Below are 19,500 nucleotides of genomic sequence, written 5' to 3'. Positions count from 1 at the left end.
GACCCCGGAAGTGGGCCCAGGAGGCCCCTCTGCGTTTCCTTTCCTCCCCAGGTTGGGCAGGACACACCCCCAGGGAGACACCTCTCTGGCACCTTCACTCCTTAGGAGGTGGACTTTCTGTCACTTTCTTGTAATTAAGAGACTTTTCTGGCTTGGGAGGGCTTCCTGAAGGAGGGGGGATTCCAGGTGAGCCCTGAAGGCCACTGGGGGACACAGAGGAGGAGGAGGAGGTGGAGGGGCAGGGAGGGGGTTACCCATGCACACGGCTTCCCCTCCCACGCTCCCGTCTGTGTCCGGGTGATGCGCCCTGGGGACTGCCACCTTCCTCGGTCCCCCCCGCCCCCCGCCTGTCCCACCAGCACACGGCTGTGCCAGGGGCTCGTCCTCAAACGCAGACCCGTGGGGCCAGGCACTCGGGAATACACCCCAGGGAATTGTCTGAGCCCCAGGGGCTCTCAAAACCCCCTCCCCCTCCAGCCTACCCCTCCCCCATTCCCATTCTCACAGTCATTTCTCTGGGTCCTGGGCCCCCCTGAGACCTGAGCTTCTTGACCTCAGCTCTCAGATCCCCTGCCCTCCTCCCTGGCCTCCCTCACGGGTGACCCTACTTCCCCAGACCGCATCCTGCCCCTTCCCTCTACCTCCCCTGTGCCCCCTGCAGCTCTCTAGTACCCACACTCTGTCACAGCCCCGTTCACTGTCCGCATCAGCCCCTGGAGGGCAAGAAGAGACGGTACAGGGGGCAGGCCACTCCAGAAAGGCAGGTGGCCGGGTTAGTCCGCAAGGGGTCTTGCTTACAAGGCTTGTCTTGGGGCCTGAAGACGAGCAGTTCTCTGCCCCCAGCTGCCAGATCATAGTTTCTACAGAGGCCTTACGGGGCTCAGTCCCGCACACCATCCAGAGGGTCTCAAGGACACATCGCTCCCTCAAGCCTGCATCCCTGGGAGTGGCTCCCATGGTGGGAACCGGGGGCTGGGTTGGGGGGAGACAAAATGTACATTCCCAGGACAGGGGAGGGGGTGAGGAGCCTCTGATTACCCAGGTCCAGCTTGTGGGCCCAGCTCCAGGAGCGGGCAGGGACCTTCTGCCTCCCACCAAGGTCGCCGTGCTTCCGGCCAGAGCCGATGATGCCTCCAGGCCCTCAGTACACGCAGGCTGGAGTGCAGGAGCGATCGGGGCCCCAGGGAGGCAGCGGAGGAAGGAGGGTATGGGGGGTGGTCCCCGGGTCTCACCTGGTGCAGCCCCCACTGCCCCCTCGGCGCCCAGCCAGCCCTGACTCTCTCCCCAGCTCCCTGAAGTGCTGAGCACGGAGTCCCCATGGCCTCGCTGAGCAGAGCCCTGCGTGTGGCCACCGCCTGCCCTCGCCGGGACCTGGGGCTGCGCGCGCTGACCAGCCGAGCCGGCCCCACCACCGAGAAGAGCGTGCCGTACCAGCGGACCCTGAAAGAGGCCCAGGGCCCCTCGGCGGTGGCCCGGGGCCCAAGCCGGCCCCTGCCCAGCACAGCCAACGTGGTGGTCATCGGCGGGGGCAGCTTGGGCTGCCAGACCCTGTACCACCTGGCCAAGCTGGGCGTGAGTGGGACGGTGCTGTTGGAGCGGGAGCGGCTGACCTCCGGGACCACCTGGCACACGGCAGGTAGGGGCCAGGGCGGGCGGGGGCCAGGAGGGACTGGGCTCAGTGAGGGGACAGTTCCAGGGTGACGACTAGAAGCTTGTTAGAGGCAGCTGAGCAGGAGGAGGAAGGACACGGAGAAAAGATGAGGGATCATCTGAAGGCGGACAGATGGGGGACCCCCTTTGCCCCCCATGTCTCTGAAGAGCCATAGTGGGGAGCAGGGAGCAAAGCTGAGACCAGAGCTGGGAGCCCAGGCAACTGTCTGTTCCAAGAACAGAAGCGCCTCCCCAGATGGAGCCACTGGGGCTGAGGGGCGTCCACAGGCGGGCATAGAACGTGGACAGGGAAAGGAGCCATCGGGTGATGCAGAGCCATGTCCTCCATGGGCACCAGATGCGTCCATGATCCTCATCCTCCTAACTAAGCGGTGGGCATGTAGTAAGCCCCTACTGTGTGCATGTCGCCAGGGCAGCCACCCTTCTGCCTTAACCCTGGGAGCTGGGTGAAGTTTGCAGTTTCGGTGGGGTAAGCATTCCCACCTCTGCTAATGTGCTACCAGCGTGAGGTCACGGAACGTGGAGCTGGGAAGAGGTTCGGACATCACATGCCTTGTACACCACCGTTCTGCCCTCCCGCTGTCCCATCCCAGCCAGGCCAGCAGGCCTCTCCCCTCACGGTTACACCGGCCTCGGCCCTGGCCGCCCGCCCCCCAGACTCCGCTCTGAAGGGAGCAGCTTTGTTGGGGGTCGGTGTACACGTGGGCTTCAGCGGGTCCTGGCTTGGGGTCCCGGCCCCATCATTACCTGCTCTGTTGTCTTGGGTGTGGGACTGTTTGGTGCCATCTAATTTCACTCTAAAATCATCGTGCCTCCCTCTTGGGGATGCTCTGTCGCCCTGTGACAGGCTCAGCCCCAGGCTTGGCACACAGAAAGGGCTTGATAAAGGGGACCCCCGATGTTACCACCGTGTGAGCTGCCCAGGGGCCAAAAGCCCGTCTTCAAATCAGCTTTGACCCTGTGATTTCTGGCTCATCAACCTCCTGGGGTTCCCCGAGGGCTGCAGAGAAAGAAAGACCCAGGCCCTCTGCCTGATCTTCAGGAGCCCCAGGCTGTGGTGGGGAAGGGGGAGGCATGGTGGGGGGCTAACGGTGCCCCTCGCCTTCCCGGCCAGGCCTGCTGTGGCAGCTGCGGCCCAGTGACGTGGAGGTAGAGCTTCTGGCCCACACGAGGCGCGTGGTGAGCCGTGACCTGGAGGAGGAGACGGGGCTGCACACAGGCTGGATCCAGAATGGGGGCCTGTTCATAGCATCCAACCAGCAGCGTCTGGACGAGTACAAGAGGCTCATGTCGGTGGGTGTGGCCCCCGCCAGAGGTGGAGAGCTCCCGGTGGCGTGGGTGCTCCCTGTCCTGGGGGCGCTGGGCAGCAGGGCTCGGGGAAGGAGCTCTGACCGATCTGGGTCACCATCAGACCCAGATGCCCTTGCTGCTGGGCCACCTGGGACAAGTGGCCATGCCTCCCTGAGCCTCGGTCTTCCCACCTTTAAAATGGGACCATACTGTGGAGCGGACATGGGAGAGGCCCAGTACGTGGGGCTATTCGGCCACTGTGCTCCGTGCTCACAGCAGACAGGATATTTATGAAATCACACCCCCAGAAGGCAGTGCCCACACTTCTCCCACGCCCCTGCCCCACCCCCCCCACTTCCAGGCCTGGGGAGGGCTGTTGTCCAGGAGACTGGGAGAGAGGCTCATGCTGCTGATGATCCTTGGATTGGGGTGGGGTGCTATTTCGTAACCCCGAGCGGCCAGGCCTGGACCCCAAATCCCGGGACATGGGGGCAACAGGCTGCTCCAGCAAACTGTCCTTTGTGGAGTGCTGACTGAATCCGTGCTCGGCGCCCAGCGAGCAGAACCAGCTGTGTGGCCGGCAGGGGCCCATTGTCGCAGGGACGCTGAGGCCCCTGGGTGCCCGGGCAGGAGGCAGGGGCTGCTGGCTTCACCAGGACAGGTCTGGGTCTCTGGACCTAGGCGCCGGCCCCCGTTCTGCTCCCTCCTCCCTAGCTGGCTCACTGGCTGGGACAGAGGCCTCCAAGCGAAGCTTCAGCCCCAGCCTTGGAGCCCAAGTCGCCAGCTGCTGAGAGGCCCCTGCCCCTTTTCAGGCACAGTTCTCAGCCAGAGAATCTGACCAGCTCAGCTCCTTTCTAGTAGGGTGGAGCCTGTCCTGGTTGTGATGCCTGGGGACACTCGATTGGCTGCCCTTGGGCCAATCAGATGTGATGGTGTGGCCTGTCCTACTAAGTCAAGGGCCCGGCCAGATGAACAGGTTGGTCTCCTGGGAGCCGGTCGGATTGGAGAACCTGAAGATCCTCCAGCTCAAAACCCCTCCAATCCCTGGGGGGTGATTTGCATTCATTTATAGAAGCCCTTAGGTACCAGAGACTGGTCGAAGCTCTTGAGGGATACCAACCACATAAACGGTTAGCACCGTTAGTCTGCCCAGGGGACTTTAAGTCATCTGTGTCAGAGCTGGGTGAAGGTGGGACAGCTCCAGAGCCTGCTCCTGCGCACGGCGTCACGCTCCTCACCCTAGTGCGGAGATGGCCCACGGGACAGGGCGGCTGGGGCATGGTGACCAGCTAAGGCTTCCTGGAGGAGGCAGGGTTGGAGCCGACCCTTGGAGGTGCACACGGGGAGGACGGTGGCCAGAGGGGGTCTGCTCCCTGAGGGCTGAGTCCCTTTGCTCTCGCTCCCTCTAGCTGGGCAAGGCGTATGGCGTGGAGTCGCACGTGCTGAGCCCGGCAGAGACCAAGGCTCTGTATCCGCTGATGAACGTGGACGACCTGTACGGGACCCTATATGTGCCGCAGGATGGTACCATGGACCCCGCCGGCACCTGCACCGCCCTCAGCAGGGCCGCTGCTGCACGGGGAGCACAGGTACCAGCGGCCACGGGGCCCTGTGTCCCCTGCTCCTGGCCCAAAGGACCCGGGGGCCCTGCTAGACGAGCACGTCCTCTCAGAATCTCTTCTGTGCTTTTCATCATTTATCCCAGATGTGCACCTAATTGTAGAAAACACTGGAAAGGACAAATAAGCAAAAAAGAAGAAATGGAAGTCACCCAGAGGGGACAAGTGTTGACATTTTAGTTTTACCCCCCAAATATTTTTAGGAAGATATATTTTTGTAGGAAGAACCAAGCCACACTGCTCCGTGGCCTTTTGACCGAAGACCGGACTGCAAACACCTGTTGGCGAAGCCAGCCTTGCTTTCTGGAAGTCACTTTATGAGAAAGACCCCGTGTGTCTGGGGACACATCCTCCAAGTCAGGGGGTGCACGGGGTTGGCTTCTGGTGCTGGGGTGACGCCATTTCCCCGGCGGTGTCGCATGACACAGCGCCAGCAGGAGCAGGGTCCCAGGTCCTGTCCGGGTGGTAGGGAGCCGGTGACGGCGGGGGTGGTGGGCACCCTCACCGAGCCCTGCTTGGCTCTGGAAGCAGCCCCTCTCGCTCCCAGGTCATCGAGAACTGCCCAGTGAGCGGCATCCGCGTGCGGACCGATGACTTTGGGGTGCGGCGGGTCGCCGCCGTGGAGACAGAGCACGGCACCATCCAGACGCCCTGTGTGGTCAACTGTGCAGGTGGGCAGGGGTCTGTCCCGGCTCTCGGGCGGCCACGCTGGCGGCTCCCTAAGCCTGGCCCGTCTCCGGGTGGGGGGCCTGGGTGAGACAGACAGGCCCGCGGAGGCTCCCGCTGCTCACCGGGCTGGCGGCCCCGCCTGGAGCCACAGAGCCGACCCGTCCCTGCTCTGCCCTCAGGCGTGTGGGCCGGCGCTGTGGGTCGGATGGCTGGAGTCAAGGTCCCGCTGGTGGCCATGCACCACGCCTACGTGGTCACTGAACGCATTGAGGGCATCCAGGTAGGGACATGGACGGCCCCAGACCTGGTGTCAGGCTATGGGGGGCGCAGGGACCTGGCTCAGAACCCCAGTGCTTGCAGGTGGCGTGACCCCTCTCCACCCTGAGCCTCGGTCATCTGATCTGTGAAATGGGCATCATCACACTGGGGGCTTGGGGTGGGGTCAGAGTTAAGTGAAGGAACCCCCTGGTGCTGACCCCCTGGGCCTTAGGGGCACAGCTCCTCAGTGATGCCCAAGATCGTGTCCTGCGTGGTGCGGCCCGTCCAGGCTTTGTCACGTTCTGTGCTCCGGGTGCTTCTTCAGGGGACCCACGCGTGTTTGCCCGCTCCCTAATGTGCCCTGGGTGCCAGTGTCGGAGACGCTGATTCCGGACCCTCAGATCCTCCTGGGGTCTTGGAGGGGCTTCTGCCAAGGGAGACGGGGCCTGTGCACCCCTGCCCTCTCTCCTCTTCTCCCCTTCTCATCTCCCCCCACCCCCGCCCCACTGTGGTGCGGCTGGTAGCTTCCTGTCACCTTGTCAACGACCACTCCTCTTTTCCTCCCTCCCTCCCTCCCTCCATCCCCCTTTCGTTCAACCCATTCAACTCTCCCTCCCTCCCTTTCTCATCGTCCATCCACTTATCAACCATTAACCCACCATTCCATGTAACCCTCCCTCCTTCCTCCCACTCACCAGCAAACACTGACTGCTGCGTCCCAGGCCTTATTCTAGAAACCAGGGCTGTAACAGAGAAAAGGACCCAGTTCTTGTCGGGGTGGAGCTCGGGGGCAGGTACAGACCGGCAAAGGAGCAATTCCCAAGCAGGCTGATGGGGCTCTGAGGAGGCAGGCAGGGGGCTCCAGGGACTCCTAGCCCAGGGAGCGGAGTGCGGGGGCCTGGCAGCCCAGGGCCTGCAGGCAGTTCAGGGGGGCCCAGGGGGTGGGGGTGGGACAGTGTGAGGTGGGACCCGGCAAAGAAGGTCCTGCCCTGGAGGAGCCTGGCTTCCGGCTCCTCACTGGGGTCACAGTGGTGGAGGGGCTGGGGCAGGTGCCGGGCCCTGCACACACTCCTGCCCCTCTCCCTTGACACAGGGCTTCCTGTGTTCGTGGACGAGTGTAATGGGATCCAGCACAGGCCTCCTGATGGCTGCTGGATGCCCCGTGCTCTGTGGTTCTGTGGGGAGAGCTCCCGGCTGGCCGCCAGGGGTCGCCCTCAGGCCACAGTGGGCTCCTGAGTGCTGGGGACAGGCTGTGTCCTGGGGAGGGATCCTTCTTGGGTGGCCACAGGGCTGTGCGCCCTAGGAACCCCCAGGTCTGAGGGTCTGGCCCAGGGCTGGGTCTGAGCCAGGCACTGTCCCCAGCTGCTCTGTGACGTGGTCCCCTCCCTCTCTGGGCCTGGGGTGTGTGTCCGACAAATGCAGTGCACCCCATGCTCTCTGCTGGTCTGCATTCCACCGGCCCTTGCCTGCTTTTGCAGACACCGCTCTACTCGGGCACTGAGGGATAGGAAGGCTCAGGCTCGGGGCGGCGTTCCAGCTCCTCCGTCACCCAGCCAGGCAAGTCATAGTGCTGCGTGCACCTCAGTTTCCTTTTCTGCAAGATGGACAATAGGGTACTGATTGCACGGGGCTGGCTGAGGGAGGAGCCCGTGACGGAGGGGAAGGGCTGAGTATGGTGCTTGGCCTGTAGCAGGTGCTCCTCAGGTGGTAGCTGTGGTGAGGGTGACAATGGCCAGAACCAAGGGGCACAGGGTGGTCCAGCCAGCAGGTGCCTCAGAGGACGAGATTAGGGAAGGCTGGAGCTATCAGGCAGGCTTCCCAGAGGAAGCAGCCAACAGGATTTGGAAGGAGTGGGGCACAGTTAAACACTGAAAGGGAGCAGGGTGAGGTCGGGAGGAAGGGACACCAGTGGGACCCGGGTCATAGCTGTAGGGTGGGCTTCTGCATGGAGATGGCACTGAGAGTGTCCTGAGGACGCCTTGGTCACTCCAAGGCAGCTCGGTGTGCTGGGGCGCAGGAGCTAGAACGAAAGTCAGGGGCTTCCCCGGCCACCAGGTGTCCCCACTGTCCTGCTCTACGGAACTCCAGAGATTTTTTTTTTTTTTTTTTGGTTTTGTTTTGTTTTAAGAGTAGTAGTGACAATAGAGGTAATGATATCACTATTTCTATTTCTGAAGTGCTGTTACTGAGAACTTCCTACGTGCTCCTTACAGCAATCCCTCATTGCAGACATTCTTATTCCACTTCTACGGAGGAGCGGGACAACTAGGAGACTGGAGTGGGAGGGAGGGGCATCTGCCAAGTTATCCCTTTTGGTCTCTGTGTGTCCTCAGAGATGGGACAGAGGAGTCACATCTAATGTGCCCATCTCCAGGGTAAGTCGTCCAAGAGAGAAGGCAGTTCCTCCAGTGCCAAAGAGCAATAGGGGATGTGGTCTCCCCACTTCTGCTCAGTTTCTAAAATGATTTTGGTTTTGTTTATTGGTTAGATCAGTAGTCAGTGTTTGCAATATAATGTCAACGTAAATATTGTTAACTCCTGAGCAAATAGCATCCAACTTTTGTGTTTCCTGGAGTTATTCATTGTTTTCCAGTTGCTCAGTTTTCTATATAACTGTCACTAATTACCTCTATCTATCTATCTATCTATCTATCCATCTATCATCTATCAACATTACCTTCATCCCCCAAATCCCATACTCATTATCAGTCACTCCCCATTTCCCATCCTACCCCCAACCTTAGATAATCACTAATCTGATTTCTGTCTCTATGGATTTTCCTATTCTGGATATTTAATAAAATGAAGTCGTACCATATATGGCCTTTTGGGTCTGACTTCTTTCACTCAGTATGACATTTTCAAAGTTCATCCATGTGGTACATTGTCAGAATTTCATTCCTTTTAATGACTAAATAATATTATTTTTTTAATGGCTAAATATTCTACTGTAGATCACATTTTATTTATCCAGTCATCTGTTGATCGACATTTGAGTTGTTTCTACTTTTTTTTTTTTTAAGATTTTATTTATTTATTTGAGAGAGAGAGAGAGAGAGAGAGCTTGAGATGGGGGAGGGTCAGAGGGAGAAGCAGACTCCCCGCTGAGCAGGGAGCCTGATGCAGAACTCGATCCCAGGACTCCAGGATCATGACCTGAGCCGAAGGCAGTCGCTTAACCAACTGAGCCACCCAGGCGCCCGAGTTGTTTCTACTTTTAATAATGCTGCTATGAACATTCATGTACACATTTCTGTGTGGACGTGTTTTAATTTTTCTTGGGTAGATATCTTGGAGTGGAATTGCTGAGTCATATAGTAACTATGTTTAACTGTTTGAGGAACTGTCAGACTGTTTTTAAAGCACGTGCACTGTTTCACATTCCCACCCACAGTGCGGAGGGGTCTGACTTCTCCACAGCTTCACCACCACTTGTGATTCTCTTTGATCCTAGCCATCCTAGTGGGTGTGAAGTGGAGAGTATCTCACTGGGGTTTTGAGTTGCATTTCCCCACCGGCTGATGACGTGGAGCATCTTCTCATGTGCTCATTGGCCATTTGTACATCTTCTTTGGAGAAATGTCTATGCAGATACCTTGCTCATTTTAAATTAGGTTGTTGGTCTTTTTACGGAGTTATAAGAGTTCTTGTTATATTTGGGTTATTTTTGGGGTCTTACCAGATTTATGCGTGGCACATATTTTCTCCCGTTCTGTGGGTTGTCTTTTCCCTTTCTTGATGGTGCTGTTGGCAGCACAAAAGGTCTTAATTCTGGTGAAGTCCAACTTATGGATTGTTTCTTTTTCTGCTTGTGCTTCTGGTATCATATTTCAGAAGGGCATTTCCTACAGTCCTTTTCCAAGGCCACAAAGATTGACTAGCATATTTTCTTCTAAGAATTTTATAGTTTTATCTCTTATTCTTAGATCTCTGACCCATTGTGACTAAGGTTTGTGCATGGTGTGAGGAAGGGCTCCAACTTCCTTCCTTGTGTGTGGCCATCCAGCTGTTTCAGCATTGTGTGTTGAAGATCGTTGCTTCCCCGTCTCCATGGCCTTGGCATCCTTGTGGGGAATCAGTGGACCATAAATATGTGGGCTTATTTCTGGACTGTCAACTGGATTTCAGTGATCTATATGTGTATCCTGTGTTAGTGCCCCCCCTGTCTTGATTACAGTAGTTTTGTAGTGAGTCTTGAAATTGGGAAGCATGGGTCTCCCAGCTTTGTTCTTCTCTTTCAAGATTGTTTTAAATATTCTGTATCCCTTGAATTTCTGTATGAATTTTAGGATCACTTTGTCTATTTCTGCCAAGAAGCCAGCTGCGATTTTAATGGGGATTGTGTGGAATCTGGATCAATTTGGAGAGCATTGTCATCTTAGTACTAGTCAAGTCTTCATTTTATAAACATGGGATGTCTTTCCATTCATTTAGGTCTTCTGCAGTTTCTTTCAAAAATATTTGCCAAGTGTTTAGAGTACAAGTTTTGTACTACTTTTGTTAAATTTATTCGTGAGTATTTAAAAATACTGATGATTGATGGGGGTGCCTGAGTGACTCAGTCCATTAAGCGTCTGCCTTCAGCCCAGGTCATGATCTCAGGGTCCTGGGATCGGGCCCCACATTGGACTCCGTGCTCAGCAGGGAATCTATTTCTCCCTCTTCCCCTGCTTGGGCTCGTGCATGCTCTCTCTCTCTCAAATAAATACATAAAATATTTTTAAAAATTCCTTTTGATGGTGTAAGTGGAGTTATTAATTTCATTTTTGATTGTCTATCATTAGTGAAATGAAAACCAAAACAATAGTTTTTATTTGTCTGTTGTACATTGACCTTGTATCCTGCTGCCTTATTGAACTATTTTGTTAGTTGTAATAGTTTTTTAGTGGGTTCGTAGAATTTTCTCTTTGCAGGATCATGTCATCTGCAAATAGAGATTGTTTTACTCCTTCTTCTCCAAGGTTGATGCCTTTTATTACTTTTTCTTGCCTAATTGCTGTAATGGCTAGAAACTCCAGTACAATGCTGGGTAGAAGTGTTGAGAGTAGACATCCTTCTGTTGGCCTAATCTTAGAGGAAAAGCTGAAAATAAGTATGTTTCAGCTGTGGGTGTTTCTTAGATACCCTTTGTCAGGAAGTTTCCTTCTATTTCTAGATTGTTGAGTGTTTTTGTCATGAAAGGTGTTGGAAATACTTTTTCTGCATCTGTTGAAATGATGGGTTTTCATCCTACTCTGTCGATACCGTGTATTACATAAATTTGTTTTCAGATATCAAACCAACCTTGCATTCCTGGGATAAATCTCATTAAGTCATGGCATATAATCCTCTTATCTGTTGCTGGATTCAGTTTGCTAGTATTTTGTTGAGGATATGTGTATTTATATTCTAACTGTCACATTTTCCTCCCAAACACTTCAACATGTCTGTCCTATCAACTACCTCTCAAGAATAGGTTCTGCACAACTCTGCACAACAGGGAAATCATATACAGTCTGTAAGTCCCATTCCCCTCCCCTGGAGGAACGCTCCTGCTGTTCTGATCTCTGTTCTAGACGGATTGCCTCGTGACCTCTGCTTGGCTGTGACCCTGGGGCCTTCTTCACTCCTCTTCTGTTTGGATCCATGGCATTTGCTCTGGTTGCTTATTGAGAAGGGGCAGGTGGTGGGTAAATATTTTCATGTTCATCGATGTCTGAAATAATCTTTATTCTTTCCTTACACTTGATTGATGGATTGACTGGGTCAGAATTCTCCATCTAAAACTGTCTGTCAGAATTTTGAAGACTTGGCTCCAGGTCCTCTGGCCTCCAGGAATGCTATGCCATTCTTCAGGACCCACCTGTTCCTCTGGTGTTCTGATGTTTCATCCCAGTGTGGCCTCTGTGCCGGCCTGTCCATTCACAGGGCATGGTGGGCCCTTGTGGTCCCTCATAGGCCCTTTAATATGGAGATTTGTGATGTTTAATCTGAGAAATTATCCTGGATTGCTGCTCTGATGTTCCTCTACTCCATTCCCTCTGTCTTTCTGGAACTCCTATAAGGTGGATGTTGGACATTTAGGGCTGTCTTATGATTCCCTTATTTTTTTCCTTTCCTGATTGCAATTTCTTCATCTTTTTTAGCCTCATATCTAGAAGATGGTCTTATCTGACCCTTCTGTTGCATTTTTATTTTTTTATTTTTATTTTTTTTTATTTTTTTTAAAGATTTTATTTATTTATTTGACAGAGAGAGACATAGCGAGTGAGGGAACACAAGCAGGGGGAGTGAGAGAGGGAGAAGCAGGCTTCCCGCGGAGCAGGGAGCCCGATGCGGGGCTCGATCCCAAGACCCTGGGATCATGACCTGAGCCGAAGGCAGACACTTAACGACTGAGCCACCCAGGCGCCCCTGCATTTTTATTTTGATAATCATCTCTTATTTTGAGACCTCTTTCTTGATCTGGGATTGTTCCTTTTCCATGACCCCTTGTTTGATGGACCCAATCTTGTCTTATCTCTGAAGTTCCTGGTGTGGGTTTTAAGGGGAAGTTTCTGCAGGCCGACTGGAAGCTTGGAGAGGGAGGACAGGAGGGCATCTTGCAGGGGATGAGGGTGAGCCATCCTCTTTGGTGAGGGCCCCGGTGTCCACATCTGGAGCCTTCCACAGGCCACTTCATGTCTCCACAGTAGAGTCCCCGGGCTGCCATAGAGGGGGGAATGGCAGTCCAACCCTCACCATCCCTGAGCCTGGAGCCTGTGGGAACCCACTTCTCCAGACCTCGGGGCTGTCCCCAGGCCAGGCTCTGGGCTGTGCTGGATGGGGATGGAGAGGATCTGGGTTCACTGCTCTGAAGAGACCCTGGCCTGTCTTTCTGTTCATACACATACTCTTTCTCACTCACACACATGCACACTTACACACACATGCATGCACACACACACTCACATTCACACGTGTGCACACACACTCACACCCACACACACCATGCACTCTGCCCACCAGGCCCCTGCAGAGGGAGCTGGGTTGCCACAAGCCAGGACTCTACAGTGTGGAGGGGACGGGGAGGGTGCAAACTGGTCTGACTTGTGCATTTCCCCCTCCCCAAACCCGAGCTGGGGTGCTGGCCTTCACTCTGCGTCCTGCCGTATTGCTTGAGATCTCTGTGTGCTCTTGTCTCTCCACGGTTCTCTTAGATTTGCGGCTTATACCACGTCCCTCCCTCCTTCTTTCCTCTCCTTCTTACATCTTTGCTGCTGTTTTATGGGGTTTAGGGAAGGAGAGACTTGAGTGGTGTGGGGGTTTTCCACAGTGTAACCTGAGACCCCGGGTCCACTCTGTCCTCAGGGTTCTACAACAGGGAGGAGGTGCCATGGGCCACTGGGGGCCTGTGACCCCCAAGCCCTGGCTGACCCTGAGGCCTCTTTGCTCTGCCTTCCAGAACATGCCCAATGTCCGCGACCATGATGCCTCTGTCTACCTCCGCCTCCAAGGGGATGCCTTGTCTGTGGGCGGCTATGAGACCAACCCCATCTTCTGGGAGGAGGTGAGACACTGAGGGATCGAGGGGGTGGTTCGAGGCCGTGTCTCAGTGTGGAGAAGTCTTCTTCCAGAAAACCCACCCTCCCGAAGCTCCTCAGGTGTACCCCTGAAATGGCAGGTCCCTTGGCCCCAGAGGGTCTCACTCATTTTTCTCTGAACCGGGCACACAGGTAGATCCAGAGCTGGGGCAGGGAGAGGGCTGGCCTCACAACATTAATAGAGGCTGCAGAATGTAAAATAATGGCTTTGGAAGACCAAAACACAAAAGTCCTGTGTCCGCAGCAAACAATCCCGCAGCCCCGCCTCCATGGCAGCGGCATCTCCCCCAGGCCTGGCTGCTTCCCCAGCAGCTTCGGGGGCTGCCTGAGGTCCGGCAGCCCCCTTGGCCCCCGTGAGCATGGCCGGGCCACCCTCGCTCCTGGATTCATGGAGAAATGGAATGACCGAGTGACAACTTTGGGTCAAATACTGTTTTACTTCCTGGGGGCAGGGAGAGACCAACATAAAAGTCCCTGTCCTGGGGTGCCTTTATTTAGGTGGGGAGACCCACAATAAACAAAGAAGTCATGGGTATCTGTGTGCTGAATGGAGCCGGCAGGTTAGGAAGAAGCCCGGTAAGAGTGGCGTGGAGGGATGTCCTTCACTCTGTGGTCAGGCAGGGCCCCCCTGGGGAGCTGACGGCAGAGCAGAGTCCTGCAGAGTGAACAGGTGGGCGAGGAGCTGCCTCAGGTGGGGGTGAAGGCCCTGAGGTCAGGTCAAGCTTGTCCTTCTCAAAGAACTGAAGGAAGGTTGGCGTGGCCATGGGTCAGTGGTGGACGTAGACAGGGCCTGCTCTTGTAGGGCTTGGTGGGCCACAGAGCGTCACGGGGAGCCACGGGGGGCTTGAGAGCAAGAGAGGGCCTGGTCTGACTTAGGAGAATGGATGGAAGGAGGCGGGGAGGCCGGGTGACGAGGGAGAGCACCATAACAATCCAGCGCAGAGTAGGTGGGCCTGGGCCAGCACGGGGAAGGGGAGTGGTCAGGCCCCACTGAGGGGTCGGTGGAGGAGGCCTGACTCGGGGCGGGTTGGCCGGGCTCAGCTCCTGCGGGGCAGCTGTCACAGGGCTGCGCCCCCGCCTGCCTCCCCAGGTGTCAGACAAGTTTGCCTTTGGCCTCTTTGACCTGGACTGGGACGTGTTCAGCCCGCATATCGAAGGTGCCGTCAACCGCGTCCCCGTGCTGGAGAAGACAGGGGTCAAGTCCACGGTCTGCGGCCCTGGTGAGTGGGGAGGCTGGGAGCTGGGGTGGGTGTCCCAGGGTCCTTCCGGCTGAGAAGTGCACCTGGCCTGTGTCAGGCCTGGACCTGGGCCACCCCTGCTGCATACAGGCAGGAGACGCACCACCCCCATCGTGGCTCCAGCAGAACCACACGTGCGGTATGCGCCCCCCCTTCTTTCCCAGCGCACGCGGAGTCTCTTTCATCCTCAGTCAAGACAGAAAATGGGTAGGGCCAGCCTCGGCCCACATCAGGGCTGGGGGGAGAGGCCCCAAAAGATACAGTGCTGTCCAAAGGGGAAAGCTTGTGACTGAGACTCTGAGTTCCCCGTGCCTCAGTGTCCTCATCTGTGAAATGGGTGACAGAGCACCTACTCAGCAGGCGTGGAGCAAGGGGCGGGGGGGAAACCACACGTTAGGTGCAGGGCACGGCTGGGCCAGCAAAATGCCGTGAGTCTCCAGAGGGGAAGGGGTCACCACTCAGAGAGCGAGAGGCAGGCCAGGACAGGAGAGGGGCAGGTTCTGATGCCAGGGGCCCATGGCCTGCAGGGGTCCAGCTCTCTCTCCCCCGTGCACTTGGCATTGACACGGCCACCAGCCGGGGCTGCTTTAATCTGTTCGGCTCTCAGCAAGCCCAGCTGCGGTGAGCAGGATGGAAGCGCCCCTGAGCACTGGACTCAGGGAGCCGGGCGTGGGCCCTGGGCCGAAGACTCACTGCCCCCCCACGCTTCCCCAGGCTTGCGAGGGGCTGGCAGTGAGAAGCACAGGCCTGAGACAATCCCAGGGGCGCGAGTCACCCGGGAGCATCCTCTGTTTAATTAGACCGGGGAGTCACTGCTCCCACGAAGCCCTATCTGGGGGCGAGGTGCCTGTGAGGACATCTTGTGTCTGGTTTCCTGCCTGGGAGGGAGGGTTCGTGGGGAAATCAGCCTCTCTCCTTGCCAGGGAGGACAAGCACGGTCAACAGCCTTTGGCTTCCAGAACAGAACTCGGAAGTCCCAGGCCCCCTTGACTCCGGGGAATCTGGGGGCGGGCAGAGCTCCCATTCTGGGTCCCGGAGGTCACCGCCAAGGTGGGGGCCCCTGTCTGTGCAGCCCAAACGTCCCGTCATCCTGCATCCTTGTGTTGCTCAGGCTTGAGTCATTTGTTAAACATTCAAGAGACTCTCGTCCCCTGATACTCTCTCCTCACTTGCCCTGTGAGGCTGTTCTGAGCTTCCCATCCACCCACCCGCAGCCCGGGCCGGAAACATCCCCAGCTCTGCCCAAGTGCTCACGGGGTGACCACACGGACCCAGGGAAGCTCCCGTCCTGATGCTCACTGCCCTCTCTGAACTGCCTCCTCCACCCTCCCTCAGCCACCCTGAGTCTTTCTTTCTGACCTCTGGGGTGTCCCCCTCTCCAGCTGTTTGAAAGTTTCCCCCAGGCCCTGCAGACAGATGGCCTCAGAGGCCGCCCCCCCCACCCAGGTCAGGCCTGCTCCCCCCGCAGCAGGGAGCAAGCTGCACAGAGGTTAAGAACTCGGCTCGGGGCCAGGCAGTCCTGAGCGGTGCTCCCGCTTCCATGGTTCACTAGCAGGGGAACTGGGATAGATGAGACCCCATGTCACATGGTCTCCTCATCTTTACCCCAGGGGACCACGGCGCCTGCCGGGAAGGGCTATTAGGAGTCCCTCACCACCCCCTCCTCCCACACTGTTTTCTTACTTTGCTTACTTGTGTATTTACTGTGTCTTTCGCTCTCCCGTCAGCTCGCTGAGGGGTGGGACTGGTCTCGTTCAGAGCCGAGCCCGGGGTACATACACGTGGGCTGCAAGTAGTTGCAGATGGGCTAACTCACAGCCCTGGAAGTAAGTGCCATGATCCCAATTTTACAGATGAGGACACTAAGGCTCAGAGAGGTGAAGTGACTGGCCCAAGGTCACACAGCTAGGAAGGGGTAAGGCAGGGTTCAGACCCAGGATTGTGGCTGCAAAGCTCAGCTCTTTATAATGACATCCAAGGGTCCCCCGCCGTCCATGCCCTGGCCTCTGGGGGTGACCCGTCAGCAGCAGACAGAAGCAAAAGCCCCTGTCCCTCTCCTAAAGAACTTAGGATCATTCCTTCACTCAGTGAACATTTATCAAGCACCTACTGTGTGCTGGGCCCTGTGCTAGGCCTTGAGACACGGTGGTGAGCGAAGCCCAGTCCCTGCCCTCACGGTTCTCCTGGTCCAGTGGGCAAGGATGACTGGCAGGGACACAGCAGGAAGGGGGTGCAGTGAGCTCCCTCACTGTGCTCCGTCACTGAGCTTCGCACTGTGATGGGGGCCGAGGGGAAAGGCCCCTCACCGGCAGAAGAATGGTGATAGTCGTGACACAGACCTGGACCCTGCAAAGCAGAACCCGCTCCTAGCTGGGTGTTTCTGGCCGTAAATGCTGAGGAACTGGGAAATGTGGTGGGAGAGGTTAGGGAGGCTCCCTGGAAGAAGTGGCATTGAGCTGAGTCGTGAGGTTGGGGAAGGTCTGGATGAAGGAGGCACCTGCAGACCCTGCTCCAACCACCACATTCTCAGGAGACCCTGCCCCGGGTGCATGTGGCCTGGACGGAGCTTCAGGCCCCCCTTCCTTCCAGAGTCCTTCACGCCTGACCACAAGCCCCTGATGGGGGAGGCGCCTGAACTCCGAGGATTCTACCTGGGCTGTGGTTTCAACAGTGCAGGTGAGTGCGAGGGCCACCACCTTGCGCCTCTGACCCCCAGAGCAACCTCAGGCAGAGTGGGGGTGGCTCCTGGTGGGGGGTGGGGCAGAGGAGGCCTGCAGGGAGGGGTGAGGTCCTATTAGCAGGCGTGCAGCACCCCAGGTGTGAGATCCAGGGCTTGGGGGGTGATGCCGGCTGTGGACACGGGGTGGGGGCTCTGGGGCAGACGGCAGACCTCTGGCTCCACTCTTGCCAGGAATGATGCTGGGCGGCGGCTGTGGGCAGGAGCTGGCCCACTGGATTGTCCACGGGCGCCCGGAGAAGGACATGTACGGCTATGACATCAGGCGAGTGTGCACCGGATCCTGTGCCCTGGGATTCGGTGGAGTGGGGTACATGGCAAGGGCTGTTTAGAAAGGAGCCTTCCCTGGAATCCAGAGGGCTTCTTGGAAGAGGTGCCGGCAGGGGCGGTGCTGCAGGGGCCTGGGTTTGGCAGATCCACGGCCCTTGACAGCTTCTAGGATTTCTTGTGCCAGCGTCCTGCTTGACCCTCTATGGATAGCTCCAGGATCAGCAGCGGGATCACATCATCCCACTTTGCAGATGGGGAGCCTGAGGCCTGGGGAGCAGGAGGGACCGCACACATTGCCCAGGGAGTGAGGCCGAGCTGGTTATTGTTAGTACGAGGGTGGAGGCTGGGCGTCAGGCAGCCCTGAGCGGAGATGCCATCATTCACTTCCGGGGTGACTGGAATGAGTTGGACCCAATGCCGAGCCATTTCCTCACCGTGACGCCCGGGTCATGACGCTTTGTGCTGCCAACGTTGGGAGCAGCGAGTGTGTCTGGGTCGGTAAAATGCTCTGGAGCCTGTCTGCAAGAAGCCCAGACAGACCTGAGCGGAGGTGGAGGGGAGCTGACGTCAGGGCTGGGTGGGGGGTGTCCTGGTCTCCACCACCCTCTGCCGGCGGGGCTGGGGTCCGCAGGCAACAGCTTGGAGGGGCGCCCCTGTGGGTGTCCGGCCCGCTCCCCTGTTACTGCTCCCGGCAGACAACCTCCCCCGGGGGGACCCCAGTGGCCCAGTAGGGACTGGTTCAGCTCGTGCCCCCTCCTCTGCTAACCTTGCCCCTTCCTGGCCTGATGAGGACATTACACCCACTGGGGGGGGATGTCTGGCCCCCACAGAGGCAGACAGACAGACAAGACACTGAGATTCTCCGACTGCCACCCCCTCCATGGCGCCTGGCACAACAGTCTCCTCTGTGGCTGCCTCAGAGCCCGTCTGGGGCTGCGCCCACGCGCTCCCAAGAGAGGAATGTTCCAGAAATGATAGCTGCAAGGGGCCTCGGGGATGGGCCAGTCCAAGCCCCTCCTGCTACAGACAGCGAGAGGAGGCGCCGGTGGGGGAAGCCGCCTGTCTGCAGTCACTCAGGGCATGAGCCGGAGCGAGCAGGGACTGAGCTTCTGGCCTCCCTGGCGGGCGAGGGCTTCAGCCCTGGAACAGACCCGCCCCCCAGGGCTCACCCCGGGCCTCAGGGGGCAGCTTCCCGGTGCCGCAGTGTCCGCGGCTGCAGGACGAGGCTGGCCTGCCTGCACCCCTTCTGGGCTGAGGGAGACCCTGCAGGGAGGGAGCGCACAGTCCTGGATTCAGCAGGCAGCTTAGGTCTGGGCTGGCGGAGGCCCCGACCCAGTTGGGAAGGGGTCTGGGCCTCCCTCTGTCGGCTGCCTTCCCTGGCAGGAGCGTCTTGTGGGCTGGTTTATGGCTCGTGGGCTGGGGGTCACAGGTCAGGAGGCAGAGGGTACGGGGAGGGAGCCCCCAAGAGCTGGGGGCTGGTGGGTCGAGGTGGGGGCAGTGAACTAGTCGACCCACCCTCGTGGCTCAGGCAGATGGTTTTCCCATCTGTGAAATGGGAGCAGTGAGCCACCACCTCTCAGGGGAGTGCGTCTGAAGCTCGTCCGTGCTTCACCCAGTGCCTGGCCTGGGCAGGGTCTGGAGGACAGGCTGTGATTTTTAGTGAAAGTCCTCGGGGTCCGAGTAAGTGGGGAGGAGGAGTCATTCCTTCTTTGAGTGAGGAGGGTGGCGCAACCCTAGCCCTGTTGGCCCTGGCCACAGGCCCCCTGCCTGCCTGCTCATGGGAGCAACGCTGCAGCCGGGTCTGCCTGGCCACAGGCAGGGGTCCGTCCCCCTGCCGATCCCCGGCCATGCTCTGGCTGAGCCTGAGCCCACGGCCCTGCCAGGTGCACACGGGCACAGATCTGAGCAGAGGGGCTGGCGGTGCTGGCTGGTGGGGCACCTGCTGGAGCGGCCGTGTCTGTCGGTGTCGGGATCACCCGGGCCTGCCCTGGGTCCAGCTTCAGGAAATCCAGCTCTCCCCAAATCCCCAGCCACCCGACCCCGGTCCCCACCCGGACTCACACTCTCAAAGCCGCTAGGAAGGTCCCATCTCCCATCCTGGGAGAACCATGTCAGCTCCTAGTGACTGGGGGGGGGGGGGGGGGGGGGGGGGGGGGGCGGGTCCAGGGGGCCCACGCCCCGGGGCA

At 57.8% G+C, this 19,500-nt stretch overlaps 1 protein-coding gene across 1 annotated transcript in view; it reads left to right on the top strand.

Annotated features, from left to right (window-relative positions):
* The window catches only part of SARDH (sarcosine dehydrogenase), a 61,163-nt gene that overhangs the window by 1,164 nt on the left and 40,499 nt on the right, over positions 1 to 19,500 (top strand). Inside the window, exons 3-11 of the mRNA XM_044920555.1 lie at positions 1,289 to 1,636; positions 2,786 to 2,964; positions 4,371 to 4,550; positions 5,128 to 5,251; positions 5,429 to 5,529; positions 12,931 to 13,035; positions 14,160 to 14,289; positions 16,897 to 16,983; positions 17,219 to 17,309. Of these exons, the coding sequence (XP_044776490.1) occupies positions 1,318 to 1,636; positions 2,786 to 2,964; positions 4,371 to 4,550; positions 5,128 to 5,251; positions 5,429 to 5,529; positions 12,931 to 13,035; positions 14,160 to 14,289; positions 16,897 to 16,983; positions 17,219 to 17,309 (1,316 nt within the window). The 5' untranslated portion in view covers positions 1,289 to 1,317. The remainder of the gene's footprint in view (positions 1 to 1,288; positions 1,637 to 2,785; positions 2,965 to 4,370; positions 4,551 to 5,127; positions 5,252 to 5,428; positions 5,530 to 12,930; positions 13,036 to 14,159; positions 14,290 to 16,896; positions 16,984 to 17,218; positions 17,310 to 19,500) is intronic.

Source organism: Neomonachus schauinslandi, chromosome 13 (assembly GCF_002201575.2).
Source record: "Neomonachus schauinslandi chromosome 13, ASM220157v2, whole genome shotgun sequence".
NCBI lineage: Eukaryota > Metazoa > Chordata > Mammalia > Carnivora > Phocidae > Neomonachus > Neomonachus schauinslandi.
The sequence above is the reverse complement of the archived record's forward strand: the minus strand, read 5'-3'. Positions and strand labels throughout refer to the sequence as shown.